The 15,152-nt window shown below is 41.7% G+C and overlaps 1 protein-coding gene across 2 annotated transcripts in view; it reads left to right on the top strand.

Moving 5' to 3' along the window:
- The window catches only part of LOC149227062 (Prefoldin chaperone subunit family protein), a 339,403-nt gene that overhangs the window by 223,750 nt on the left and 100,501 nt on the right, over positions 1-15,152 (top strand). For both annotated transcript variants that reach the window (XM_089377683.1, XM_089377682.1), the window contains exon 9: positions 14,224-14,366. In XM_089377683.1, the coding sequence (XP_089233809.1) occupies positions 14,224-14,366 (143 nt within the window). The remainder of the gene's footprint in view (positions 1-14,223; positions 14,367-15,152) is intronic.

Raw genomic sequence — 15,152 nt, 5'->3', positions numbered from 1 at the left:
GGAAGCTCTCGACTTGACTGGTACTTTTCCATCCTGAAAATAGACCTCATTTTTCCTCCATGATTGAGACTGCTAGTAGGTTCTTGGTTAGCCCTCAAATATATAACACATCTGTCACCTTCAAGGGACCTCATGACTACAGCTGAAACTGAATGGTCCCAACACCCTTTATAACACACTTGGCATTGTTACCAAGCTTTGCATGCAGTTCTGAGCCTCTGTATGAAATATTGGTGAATAACTCCTATGATCCTCTCATGTGTTGAGAAGCACCACTGCCCTCAAACCATGCACCCTTTGCTATAGTGCCAGAAAGACAAGACACCAACGAGAAGTCTTTCTCAAACTTGGTGGAAAAATCACTAACCTGTGTGTTTGTTGATGTTGCAACTTATTGTGCCTTTCTCTTGCCCTTCTTTTTGTTCAGAGACTAACACACATAATGGCTAGTCTTGTGACAAGAAAAGAATTTGACCTTGCTCATGTCTTTCTTCTTTCCATCCTAAGAGGTGGCTTGCCCACTAGTATTCTTCTAAGTCTTCCCCTTGTCCTTCCTTACTTAATTGGCAAGGGCAATGTTCTCATTATCACCCCTGTGCTGGCCACAATGGAAAGATTCCTCTCAAATCTCTGTGTTAGCCTCAATGGAAAGATTCCTCTCAAATCTCCTATTAGATGAAATCATCACAAAATATCTCCTAGTTAGGAAGTTTTTCTTGTGCCACAATGCATTTGACAAAGGGAGCCGATGGCTTAGTGAAGCCATTTAGGGCCATCCTCATCATTTCTTTATCTGTAATGGCCTCCAACTGTAGCCAACCTCATAGCCACTGCAAAACATAAAAGTTAGCCAACAAAATAGGCCAAAATGCTAACGTCATGCTTGCCTAGGCCTTTATAGGGAAAGCGTTGGGCTGCTCTAGTGCCAAGTCAAGTGTAAAGGTATCCATAAATCATCCTCTAGGGGTTGGCTCCCTAGATTGTTGAAATATGTAACTAGGTTCGTTCTTCATAATGACATGTGTAATCATGATTTTATGTAATTGATGTAAAGAAGAAAAATAAAATTATTTTGTAATGCTTGTGTCGTGGGTTTCATGATCAAGGAATTTTATTTTCTAGATGAAACTCCCATTGTGAGCTATTAGGTTTGGTCATCAAGTCATAAAGTCTAGTGAGTCAATTTCATGTATTGAAGGCCCATTTGGGAATATTACATATTGTAAAAAGAGAATTTGTTTGAGTCATTAACCCTCCAAGACCTTGTCACAAGCCTTGGTTCAAGTCGACCTTCCAAGGAAGATAGAGACTATTCTAGAAGGAGATGTCGGCCTAATCTCAAGCAAAAGTTGGCTTATTCTACATGGACATACTACTATATATAGGAGGATTCAACCTCACTTGTAGGGCATCGATCAAGCATCTGAAATACAATAAGAAGTGCGAAGAAGAGAGAGAAGGAAGCCTCTCATCCAAACGAAGAAAGGAAGAAAAGAAGCCGAAGTGTTTTGGGTTTGTTTTTGTTAATATTAGGTATGTTCTATGCTTGAGCAATTTATTTCAATTTTCACAGTTAGCTCAATATCTTTTCCAGATTATCAATCACATTAGCATAATAGTAAATTGCAGATAGAACATAAACATAAATCGTAGAAGACAAGCCAAGATAAGAGGACACAAGATGTGGTGCTACCCAGGGACAAACCCCAATGTGGGGAAACCCTTGATCAATTCTTCTTATATGTTCTTCAATAGTTCAACAAAGAGAGAGAGATAGTACATATACAACAGAAGTCAACACTTTGACTTATCTAAGTAAGAGCATAGATCATCTCTAAGTAGATGATACATAAGGTAGCTGAACTCAATTGAAGACATGCTGCTTTAATTGATTCTCCGAGGTGACTCCATCACCATGCTGCACGTATCATTGTGCTGCTTCTCATCATCATGCTGCGCCTTACTGTGCTGCACCATGCTGCACCCATCATCACTATGCTGCATCTCATCATGCTTCACCAATCATAACAGTACCCATCACTGTACTGCATCATGTGCCATTGCTGGACCATGTTTGCCATTGCTGTCCCATGTGCTTACAGCACCATGCTTGCCACCATGTGCTTGTTGCACCTTGCTTGTTATACTGCTGTCCCAATGTGCTTGCAACACCATGCTTGCCACCATGTGCTTGCTGCACCTTGCTATAGCTGCTGTCCCATTGTGCCATTGTTGCCACGTGTTATTGCTGCTGTCCCATTATGCCATTGTTGCCACATGTTATTGCTGCTGTCCCATTGTGCCATTGCTCCCACATGTTATTGTTGTTGTCCCATTGTGCCATTGCTCCCACATGTTATTGTTGTTGTCCCATTACTAGCACATTGCTACTCCTATGTGGCAATATATAGAATCTCCTTATCGATGAAGAGACCTCTCCAATCAAACAAGTCAAAGCACAAGTTACCATACTTTTGCACTTTTGTTTATGGGCAGTGCTTTGGTCACTGGTTAGGGCTTCCACTGTAACCTACTGCAACCCAACAGTTATGCCCAAAACACACCTTTAATTTATGCGGCCTCCTCTTCTCTTCAAGTTATGTGGCCTCGCTATTTGAGGAGGCACCTACAACTCTTTGTTTGACCCTCAAAACATCACGTATAGGCCTGCGGCCTAGTCACAACAGAACAGTGCCTTACTCGGCGTGTTTTAGGAGGAATCCCTACATTTACTAGCCCAGAATAGTCCCTTACTATTGCAGCCCTCCAACATGGTACTTCGACCCTCCTTCCAGCACTCGGTTACCTGAAAATGTCCCTTCAAACTCGCTGGCCTGTTTTCCTAACTGCGGCTAGGGCACCTGCTTATTTGGGCAGCATGAATAGGCCTCCTATATCTCTCCTTTAAGCAACGTAGAGGGCAGGTTGGGCAACGTATAGAAGTAGGGGTCTCCTCCCTTGAATTGTGGCTAGATCATCCTTAGGACTGCAGCTAGGGCATCCTTCTTAGGATTGCGTTTTCCTTGCTAGGGCATCATCTCTAGGGCATCTCCCTTAGTCTCCTTTCCTCTTGCATCTAGGGCTTCATCATCTAAATTTCTCTTGCCACTAAAACCTAGAACAAGTGGAGAGAAAATCAAGAGTGAACTGTGTGTAGAAATGACTATCAAGTCACCTCCTTTTATACTAAAACGTTGAGCACATGTGGGGGTTATTTGGTTGCTGGCCGACCTTGACAAATTGTCCCATAACACAAATAAATTCATATCTCCATGAATACTTATTGGAATCGGATGATCTTTAGATCAATCCTATACCTCTTGATGAGAGGGATCCAAGAAAAATATCAGCGGCCGTAAATAAGATGACCCACATGGAATTTGGCCCTAGTTGCCAATTTTAACACTCCCTCTCAACTAGGGAGAACTCCATCTGTTGATCCTTCTGCCAGACTGTACTATTTCTACCATCAGTGCCCTGCACTGCTATGCTCTGCTCTACTTTGTTGAACCATGAAGAAGAAGAATTGATCGAGAATGTCTCATTCCATTCTCTACTGACCGAAGTAAATTCCATATGAAGAGAGTGTGTCATACCCACTCTTACTAATCCCAGACCAGTTCCAAAATAGAGTGAGTCATATCATTCTTACTGACCCTAAGTCAGTTCGAATTGATCCCAGATCAATATCAAAAGAGAGTGTCTCAAACCACTCATATTGATCCAGATCAATGGAGGTCATCCTAGCATAGGGAGTATGGTAGATACAACGATGCGTCCATCGATAGTACTACTATGGTCCCTAACCCCATTTCCCTACTCATTGGCCAGATGAGAGGTACTTCCCATGAGTCCCAGATTGCATGGGTAGGATGCCTCGATAGGAGAACCACTCATCCTGTCCATAACTCGCCACGGGGTATCATAGGGGAAGATTGAACCATTCACCCTGTACACAGCGCACCATTAGGGGAGGGTGAGTTGCCCTATGGTCGCTTGTTGCTCCGAGTAGTGCCCCAAGCCCCTCGAAGCTCCCAAAGCTCAATGCATGCATCATACAGGACCCTCATAAGAGGGTCTCAGAAAGTCACAAATTTGACCTTTCCTTGGGGCTTCGACAGAATGTCTGTGACTTGCACATCAGTCCCAATTCGATGGAGCCTTCTTGCTCATTGATGTACCATATCCCAGATAAGGTAGTATCTGATGTTTATATGCTGGAGCAATCATAGAATATGGGATTTCTCAACAATCGAATCCGCCTTTGGTTGACACAGAAGGTCACGGTGGTATCCATCATGTGTACAAACAACTCATTGAAGAGCTTCCACAACCAGACAGCTTCACACGAGGTCATACTCGTAGCTATGTATTTGGTCTCATCGGTGCTCAAAGCAACCATCTCCTGCTTCCTGCTCATCCAGGATATCGAGCAGAACCCAAAGAGAACCAACACCCAGAAGTGCTCTTGCGATCCTCCACACTACCTGCCCAGTCAACATTCAAATAGTCATGCAACTTCACATTTTCGACAGTGTATCTTAATCCATGAGAGATTGTGCCTCGAAGATATCTCAGAAGATTCTTGTTACTAATCTAGTGAGAGTCAACCACATATGAGCTCAACATGCTAACTGCAAAACATATATCCGGATGGGAGTTCACCAAGAACATCAATGCTAGAATGAGTTTATGAAACTCAAAGGCATTTCCCAAATCAGGGCCGGCATCCCTACCACATAACTTCTGAAAGTTAAGATCCATCGAGGTAGTCACGATCTTGCAGTTTACCATTCCAAATCCGGAATCCAACTCCTTCTTACTTTTGCAAATGAGAGGCTCTGCACCTGTCAGAAAGAGGTCATCTCCAGAAGGTGTCGGTATGAGAGGTCTATCATACACAACCTTCAAGCAATGGTTTGGATCGGCTTCACTTCTAGTGAATCTCAGCTTCATCAGACAGCTATCAATCCTCTCATACTAAGCCCGGGGTGTTTTGCTTCAAGCCATAAAGGACTTTCTTCCACCTACATACATGAGATTCCAGATCATGAATCTCAAATCCCTGGGGTTGTTCCAAACCTGTGGACCTGCTACATGAGGGGAATGGTACCCTTGTAAGATTTTCCTTCGATACATCTCGGACATGTACCTTCATGCTCTTCTTGAATTCAGGCATCCCTATCACCATCTGATTTACATCGGGTAGGGCCCCATAATAAGTAGATCTTTGGTGCTATAGATGAGATGTGTCCACTGACATGGTCCCCAATGGACCATCCTACAACTTGATACAAATTGCCAACCCTGAACCCATGAGTAAAAGCATCTTTGAAAATTCTATTTTCAAACACGTACCTTTCCATTGATGATTGTCACCCTGAAACCTTTTGACTTCCATTGCCGAAATGGACACCAGGTTCTTCTCGCGATCAGGTACATAAAAGAGATTCTTGTAAATGAATCGAGTTACCCTCATTTAATTGAGGGGTAAGATTCCCTACACCCTTTCCAAGATAGGTGACATTGAATCCAAGTATAATCCCATGATTGTTTCCATATTTACGAAATTAGAGAGAGCACCCTTCTATCCAATGAAGTGCCTTGAAGCACTACAATTAATAAGCCAGATTCCCAAAGAGTCTGGAGGAGAGGACCAATATAAGATAATGCTTCTTTATCTTATTAGAAACAACATTTGGTTCTTCATACATGGGGTTCCTTGCTTTCTTCGAAGAGTCGGCTATTTCCTTGATGATCTGCATTACCTGTCATTCCTCCGATCATTGAAGATGTCCCTGGAATGAATATCATCAGCAAGTGATGTGTCCCTACCATTTGGACACTCCCTCGTATAATGGCCGAACTTATTACAAACAAGGAATCTGCCTTTCCTTCCACCCTTAGATCCAGAGTTCCCATTGAAGTGATCTTAAGGTAGGCCATCAGAAGCTTCCACTGCACCATTCTGATAACATTCTCTGCTTCGACTTCACCCTTGGTGAATTTGAAGAGGGATGAGGAACCCATTGAGCCTTTTGTCCTTTCCCAATTGTCTTCAGTGATTTCTCTTTCACTCTTGCTTGGGCTTTGTCTTCACCTCAGCTCTGATACCATGTTAATTTTAGGTATGTTCTATGCTTAGAGCAATTTATTTCAATTTTCACAGTTAGCTCAATATCTTTTCCAGATTATCAATCACGTTAGCATAATAGTAAATTACAGATAGAACATAAACATAAATCGCAAAAGACAAGCCAAGACAAGAGGACACAAGATGTGGTGCTAGCCAGGGACAAACCCCAATGTGGGGAACCCTTGATTAATTCTTCTTATATGTTCTTCAATAGTTCAACAGAGTCAGAGAGATAGTACATATACAACAGAAGTCAACACTTTGACTTGTCTGAGTAAGAGCATAGATCATCTCTAAGTAGATGATACATGAGGTAGCTGAACTCAATTGAAGACATGCTTCTTTAACTGATTCTCCCAGGTGACTCCATCACCATGTCGCACCTATCATTGTGCTGCTTCTCATCATCATGCTGCACCTCACTGTGCTGCACCATGCTGCACCCACCATCACTATATTTCATCTCATCATGCTTCACCAATCATAACAGTACCCATCACTGTATTGCATCATGTGCCATTGCTGGACCATGTTTGCCACTGCTGTCCCATGTGCTTGCAGCACCATGCTTGCCACCATGTGCTTGCTGCACCTTGCTTGTTATACTGCTGTCCCAATGTGCTTGCAGCACCATGCTTGCCACCATGTGCTTGCTGCACCTTGCTGTTGCTGCTGTCCCATTGTGCCATTGCTGCCACATGTTATTGCTGCTGTCCCATTGTGCCATTGCTGCCACATGTTATTGTTGTTGTCCCATTGTGCCATTGCTCCCACATGTTATTGTTGTTGTCCCATTACTAGCACATTGCTACTCCTATGTGGCAGTATATAGAATCTCCTCATCAATGAAGAGACCTCTCCAATCAAACAAGTCAAAGCACAAGTTAGCATACTGTTGCACTTCTGTGTATGGGCAGTGTTTTGGTCACTGGTTAGGGCTCCCACTGTAACCTACAACAACCCAACAATCATGCCCAAAACGCACCTTTAATTTATGCGGCCTCCTCTTCTCTTCAAGTTATGTGACCTCGTTGTTTGAGGAGGCACCTACAACTATTTGTTTGACCCTCAAAACAGCACCTACAGGCCTGCGGCCTTGTCACAACAGAACAATCCCTTACTTGGCCTGTTTTAGGAGGAATCCCTGCATTTACTAGCCTAGAACAGTCCCTTACTATTGCTGCCCTCCAGCATGGTACTTCGGCCCTCCTTCCAGCACTCGGTTACCTGAAAACGTCCCTTCAAACTCGCTGACCTATTTTCCTAACTGCGGCTAGGGCACTTGCTTATTTGGGCAGCATGAATAGGCCTGCTATATCTCTCCTCTAGGTATTGTAGAGGGCAGGTTGGGCAACATATAGAAGTAGGGTTCTCCTCCCTTGAATTGTGGCTAGACCATCCTTAGGACTGTGGCTAGGGCATCCTCCTTAGGACTGCGACTAGGGCATGCTTCTTAGGACTGCGTTTTCCTTGCTAGGGCATCATCTCTAGGGCAGCTCCCTTAGTCTCCTTTCCTCCTGCATCTAGGGCTTCGTCATCTAGATTTCTCTTGCCACTAAAACCCAGAACAAGTGGAGAGAAAATCAAGAGTGAAGTGTGTGTAGAAATGACTATCAAGTCACCTCCTTTTATACTAAAACGTTGAGCACATGTGGGTTTTATTTGGTTGCTGACCGACCTTGACGAATTGTCCCATAACACAAATAATTCTTATCTCCATGAATACTTATCGAAATCGGACGATCTTTAGATCAATCCTATACCCCTCTCGATGAGAGGGATCCAAGAAAAATATCAGCTGCCATAAATAAGATGACCCACATGGAGTTTGGCTCTAGTTGCCAATTTTAATAGTTTTGGGCTAATATCTCCCACATGTGGGAAGAAGAGTAGTACCATCTGCTGCTCAAGAAGCCGAGTTATCACAACTGTCCTAGGAGACCGAATCAAGGAAGATAACAAGACATCCATCAAGCTGAATTGCAGGAGAAGGTCATACTATCCAAGCGAAGGAAATCAAGGGATCGTATCTTTGTCTATACCCTGCACGTGCTGCAATTAGGGTTTTCTAAAGAGGTCGAGAATTGCAAGTCTGTGGTAATAGGCTGAAATATGAAGAGAAGCCGAGATTCTTGGTGAAGCAAGCAGTTTGACTAGCATTGACTCAAGGAAGAAGAACTACTTCAAGGAAGCCTTGTGACTTGGTCTTGGAGAGGTTAATAGGTCAAGGGTCTTGGTCTTGGAATTCGTCACTTGAAGATTCTATAAGAAGAAGAATTCATTTGGGTTTTCCTCTCAAGTTGGAGAGGTTTTGGCCCTGGCTGATCACCTATATCTTGTGTCCTTTGTCTCATTGTTATTTATGATTTGGTAGCTGTTTGATGATAGTGAATACTAATAATAATCAAGATAAAGAAGAAGCTAATGAAATGAAGTAAAAATACATCACAAACAATTATCATTGTAAGAGAAATCACCTACACTTGCTGCCCCTAGATTTCTCAATATATATCTCTCTGCAAATCATCTTGTGGACCCTAGTTTTGTGTTTGGGTCACCAAATGGGTCTCATGGATCTCCTGGTGATAGATTAGCCTGCCAACCTCATCTGGGATCAATTGCGACAACTTGTACGCACTGCTAAGTCGACTGGGGGCATGCTTGTTCAAGTGCACCATCTCATGAATAATGTGGGGCAAAGCATAGATTGCTAGGGTGTTGTAGTTGCCCATGGAATGGAATGATGCTCTGCAAGTGATAGGAGTTGCATGCCTCTCAATGCTTTACCTATAGGGTGTCATATGCTCCTATAGTGGACCTAGGATCTAGTAATAGTGTTACCTTCCACAATGAAAACCTCTTGTCCAATGCTGCGTCTTCATCATCAGGTACAATAAATCATTTGTCCATCTAAGTGAACCAAGCTTGTTAGTCAAGGGAAAATTGAGACTTCATATAGGGCTTCTCTTCCAAATTTGGGGCTTTGATCATGTAATAGTGTTACTTTCCTAGGTAGGAGTGGCTAATAGATGACCCTATTAGGTGTTCCCAACCCCTAAAGGGAAAGACATGTCCCTGGTACATCTTTCAATCAATAGGTGGCATATGAATAATGATGGAATGGATGGGGATATGGGGGTCTCGGAGCTAAATACCATGAGCCAAGGGGTAACAATAATGAGGAAGTCCACATATTGGGTATACATATGTGAGGAGGGAGCAATCGTGGTTGCATGAGTTATCCCAACCTTTGTTTTTCCACCCCTCTTTATCCGCTCTTTGCTTTTTCTTGATTTTTCTTTGTATCACTGTTCGAAGCTTCAAGAAATGACAGCATGTTGTGAATGATGTATAGAAGTTATTACTTGCTTAAAGGTGGGGCAATTCATCACTAACCAGGGGTTGAGACATGCATGGGTTCCTTTTATGATGTGGTGGGGAAATCATTGGCCCTAGGAACTAGGGTGATGGCCATAATGATAAAGGGTAGAGCTCAAGTTTGGTTTTTTCCCACGTGCTTTATTTAATGTCCTGACCATCTTATGCATTTTATGATTTTCTTTTTCTTTTGTTTCTTGCTTGTGGCCATGATATGATTTAAACTTTCTTTTAGCTGCATCAACCTCTCGGGCAATGTTTCTTGCCCGACCTAAATGTGTGGACAAAGGGAGTGGGTATGCCATTGCCCCATGGACCCACTGGTCATGTGGACCCAGAGAAGAGAAACAGTGGAATAAGGCTTGAAATGTTCGGAGTGGAGTGAAAAATATTGAACGAGAAAATGGGACCACTCTACAAAATTGGGGTTTCCCAAGAAGTGCCCTTTCGAAAGCCATAAGCCAATAGGGGAGATTCCACTGGACTAGGATTGAGGATTAACCCCCCATGAGAATGGGACCACTCTACAAATTGGGGTTTCCCAAGAAGTGCCCTTCCGAAAGCCATAAGCCAATAGGGGAGATTCCACTGGACTAGGATTGAGGATTAACCCCCCATTTAAGGCGAGGGAACAAAACAATGATCAAAGCCCTTCCTTCTTCCAAGTTACTCAATAATCTATGCCAAAATGTCCAAATGGAAAAACAAGCATAAGCACCCGGTTGCATAATGAATGACATACCTTTTGGGTCAGATTGCTCACCTTCTAACATGTGCTCTTGACAAATGGGCGAGGAAACATGCAACTGGTGCAAGTGGCCGAGATAAAGTGGTACATCACATTGGCTACAAAGTGGCTGTGACGGGCTGTGATTGCCGGTTGGAAGAAGACGACTAGGAGAAAAGCTTAGGGGTACCCACTTTTGGTGGGTAACACCTCCCACATTTCCATGGCAGTCTTATTTCTGGCTAAATGAGGGATCATATGATCCTTCACTGCATCTAGGATAATCCTCTGACTTTCACATCTTTTTGATTATGGATGATTAATTGCATAACATTGGTGGGAGGGATGAGTTTTTGTATAGCAAACTCCCAAATGCCATTGTCCATCGATACCAATGCTATCCTCTCTTTCCAACGGCTATAGTTGGATGCACCCTTCAAAGTGGTCTTCAAATCTCAACCCAGTTTTAGCCATCCTCCCAAATCAAATACTCATCCAAAGAAAAAAATTTACAGTTGGAAATTTATCTGTTGTATACCTATGGCAAATCAATCTCCCACTCCTTCAAAGTTTATAGCTTTGATACCATATTAAATTCTTGAATACTAGATTTGATTTATATTCCAAGCAATTTTTTATACCCAATTTTTTTATTATTTATCCCAATAAATTATTTTTTGAAATTGCTAAATATAAATGCATTTGTATTTAACAAAATTTGCAACAAAAACACGAGTATAAAATCAATCACACAATATAAAATTATAAACCCTCCAATTTATCCTTCCCTTTTATTTCTTAGAATAAATAAGGTCTCCTTATAGGGAACATGATCCATATAGAATTACAAAATTCTATACAACAATAGAACCTGGTAAAACTCGGCTCATTGAAAAATTCCAATCTGCAAACTTGGCTTTCCTCTCTCCTAGCCACCCCTCGTATGGCTCATGCACAGACAACTCACTGAACCAAGACAAGCTGTAAGTCATACAACCTCCTTGCACAAGCCCTCAACTCGTGTGAACTAGGTCTCGGCTCTCTGCAAATTTGGTGCTCGGTAACTCGACCTCCACAAGTTTCCTTCTTTGGAACTTCCTAATACAACAGTTCTTTCCACTTAGCCCTAAATGTCACGCTCTTCACTTGAGGAAATCATTCTCTTGATGATTATGATGTGTCTTCTTCCTCTCCTTAGGATTTTTTTTATAATTTTTCATTGAGCTAAACCCCTAACCCTGATCACAAAAGTGGTAGATGGCTAGGATTAAATCCTAACCCACTTGAGATCAACGATAGAGGTGAAAATTAATTCACTAAAATGAATAATTCACTTTTCTTTCAAAAACCTTAGCCTTATATGAAACATCAATTAATTAATTAATTAATGTGCTTTTCCTGAGTTAGACTTAGGAAAGAGTCGTAAAAGTCACTTGATAAAGTGAGAAAGTACTTGGAGAGGTTTTGGATGACTCTTGCATGATTGACACTTAGCCTATGTAACAATTGTTGATTTTTGGTAGCATCGGATGTGCTCTAGCCATGAAAATTGGTGGAGAGGCTAAGGCACATGAGATCTCCAAGACCCAGAAATTGTTTGGGGAGATTCCACCCGAATGGAGAGATATTAAAATAATTAATATTTTTAATGGGGTTCCTAAGTATAAACTTAGGAAAATAAAAATATTAATGTGTATTAATATAATATGGGTTAGAAAGTTATAAATAACGAGGATCAAACCAAATCTAATCTTAGCTGTTGATTAGGGACTTAATCTCAGCCGTTGAATCATCAACAGGAAAAGTATAAGAAGAGGCTTGAGGGTCAGTTGGAGGCACACCAAGATTGATTAGTCAGTTCAATTTTCTGGAGTAGGGTTTGCTGAGAAAATTCGATCAAGTGATCTGAGTTGCAACGAGGGGCAATGAGTACATAGCAGAGAGGTAGAGATAGAGCCAGAGGGCCAGTGCAGTGATTGAGGAGGCTATGCAGAGGCAGTAGGAGCTACGTAGAGGCAACTAGAGACTGCGTAGAGGCTGACAGGCCTGCGTGGGTGACACAGAAGGTCAGAGAGCTGATGCAGAGAGGCAAAGGGCTGACGCAGGGGGTTCCAGAGCTACGCAGAGCCTTGGAGAAGCACCAGAAGGATTTTTCGTGGGGTAGAGTAGTGCTGAGAAGCTGAATATCTGCTTCCGAGAAGAGGTATTACTGCCGTGTAGAAATCTCTGTTGGGTGAGCCAGTTTGGCACCCTAGTTGTACTCAAGAAATTTGCATAATAATAAAACCCTCAGATTGTCCAAAAATAATGGTGTCCCTTGTGTGTTTGTCTATTATTTCAGTTGATGATCTTTATATGAGTTGAGGTTGTATTTGTGATTATTTTCAGTATTTATATGAATAAATAACTTGTTAAGGAATAAAAAAGCAGGGGAAATAACCCAGATAATGCAATAGGGATTTCTAATGAGTAACGTTTAGAAATTTCAACAACAATTCTTGTCCATTGCTATAATCACCAACGATAGATATATGTGCAAGGTTGGCGTGTTTGTTAAAACAACCCCTTAAAACAAGGGTGCCCTCAAAGAATGTGCATGAAACAGCGAACCTCAATGACTGAATCCAACTCCTCGTGAAGTGTGCCAAGGCCGCGTATTTATGGGCATGCACTTATGAGGAGTCTTGGATCTTGGTGTGATGCTTAGCTTGAAGAAGACTTGGAGCCTATGGTTCATTGTAAAATTGTCTAGATGCCTTGGTGCTTGTGTAATGCTAGAGAAAAAGACCTGGGGTTGGTGGGATGCAAACACTAGGATGGACAAGAAGCTTGGAATGCTAGCACTAAGGTTTATCTTGGAGTCTTTGTACTTGTGTGATGCAAGAAGGCCTAGCGTTTGAGTAGTGTAAAGCCTTGAGTAAGACATGATTGCTAGAGGAGTGAAGAAAACCAATAGCTTGTGCGATGCAAAGCTTGGAGAATCTCCTAGAAGACTTGTGTGATGTAAGCTTGGAGAATCTCCTAGAAGACTTGTGTGATGAAAGTGGGAGATCAAGGGTGGACTTATTGGTGATATTGGCTTGTTGTCAAGTCTTTGGGGCAAATGGAAGTAGCTTGGTCACTGGTGTGATGTCTTGCAAGGTCGTTATTGTTGTTTAGGGTTCGTTGTTGATTGTGGATGCCCTAGCTAGGGTTTTGGATGCAGTTGAAATGTTGGCTGATTGAATGGAACTGCTGCTGAGATATGTTGCTGTTATTATTGGATTTGTTGAAGTTGTTGCATTAGAAATTGCTGCTCTTAACCCTATGTTGCATCAGGTGGTCACTAACCCATTAGATTTTAACATATATTTCTTACTGAAATATCAGATGCTTTTGAGTTAAAATGCCTTATTGAAAGAATCCACACAGCAGAATATCACATGGATTTGTATCAGGTGACTTATCCGCCAGGACTAACTTTTGGGATAGTATTATCAGGAATCCCATCAATGTACATCAATTGACAAAATTTCACTGAGATTTCTCTGTGCCCACCCTTCTTTCATAGTTATGGTGGATGAGGTGACTGTTTAGTTTGAACGTTCTTTCATCTGGCCTTCTTTCTTGAACAGAATACATGTTGCCACATAGCTAGTGTATAGATGGTGTTCTCATGGTTTCAGTACAGCCTAGGGCTAATATTTTGAAGGCAGTCATATAGTTTGGGTCCAGCTAGCCCCGTATGGTATTACTGTTACATACAGCCCTCAGATCTGTTCTTGTACAAAGTGCATTGCATATAGTTTCTGCCTTTAATTTGCTAAACAAGTAATGCTGTGGAACTGAAACGAAATTTGAGCAGAATCAAAAGCGTGTCTTTTGCTTTTTGTCTTTATGGGTTATGCTTTTCAATTAAGACTGCATCTGCATGTCAGTCAAGCAAGTTATTGTTAAAAGATGGAGTACTTATAACTGGGGCCTAATTTTTTGTTATATGTAGATCATGTTCTGCTGTCAGAACTACCTGTCCAGGAAGATCTAGCTCAACCTTCACCTACAGAAGTATCAAATGCAGAAAAGGAGGTTGTAAAACTATCAAGTTTTCAAGAAATTGATGAGAGTCCTTTCCTATCAAAGATTCAGGTGCTATTCACTTTTCTTGCCTTTTCTATGTGCTCACCATCCCCTTTTTATTGGCATTATGAAATAGAAGAAATGGGAGAGAAAGGGTAAACTATTAACAATTATTTTTGTTGTATAACTATTAGTTGTTATCTAAATTCAGTTCAAGTAAGTTTGTTCATCAATGGAATGGTTGACTTACTGAGCTATATTTGACTAATGGATTAGCCTCCATTCAATATCTTAACTTATACAATTGTTCTTAGGCGACAAAGCTCCAAGGACCAAAGCTTGTGGCACACGATATACTGTTGCTTTCTTGGAATGTTTTTCCGCAAATAGCTGTTAAATTCTTTGAAGGACTGCATTAAGTGTGTCACCCCTCGTACTACATTAGGATTGCATGTGTGGTTTTTATCACACATTCAAGGAGTATGTGGGATGATAGCTTCACAACTATGGTACTTTGATTGGTTTGCTTTAGTACTTTGAATTGGATGAGGCTTATGACTGCCTTGTGTGATCAGTGGTTGAGGCTCATCCATTGGTTCTCTCTTCATGGTAGCATATATATGGTTGATGGATCAGTGTGCTAGTGCTTGGTGATGATGCTTACACTTTACTTCATGTGACTGTTCTTAATATCATGATGTTGTTATTGATCATATCGTTATCATGTTTAAAGAGTACTACACCTATGGTTGTGTATGATGGATCTAGCCTCCCAAGAGGTTGGGCATTTAAGGTGACGTTATGAATTTTATGGGTTAGTTCCCTAGCGATTATTGAAGGTTTGATAGTGACATG

This window comes from Pinus tabuliformis, chromosome J (genome assembly GCF_031772625.1).
Source record: "Pinus tabuliformis cultivar Carrire ecotype Pingquan chromosome J, CPIR1, whole genome shotgun sequence".
Taxonomy (NCBI): Eukaryota; Viridiplantae; Streptophyta; class Pinopsida; order Pinales; family Pinaceae; genus Pinus; species Pinus tabuliformis.
Note: the sequence above shows the minus strand (reverse complement) of the source record. Positions and strands in the feature narration are given on the sequence as shown.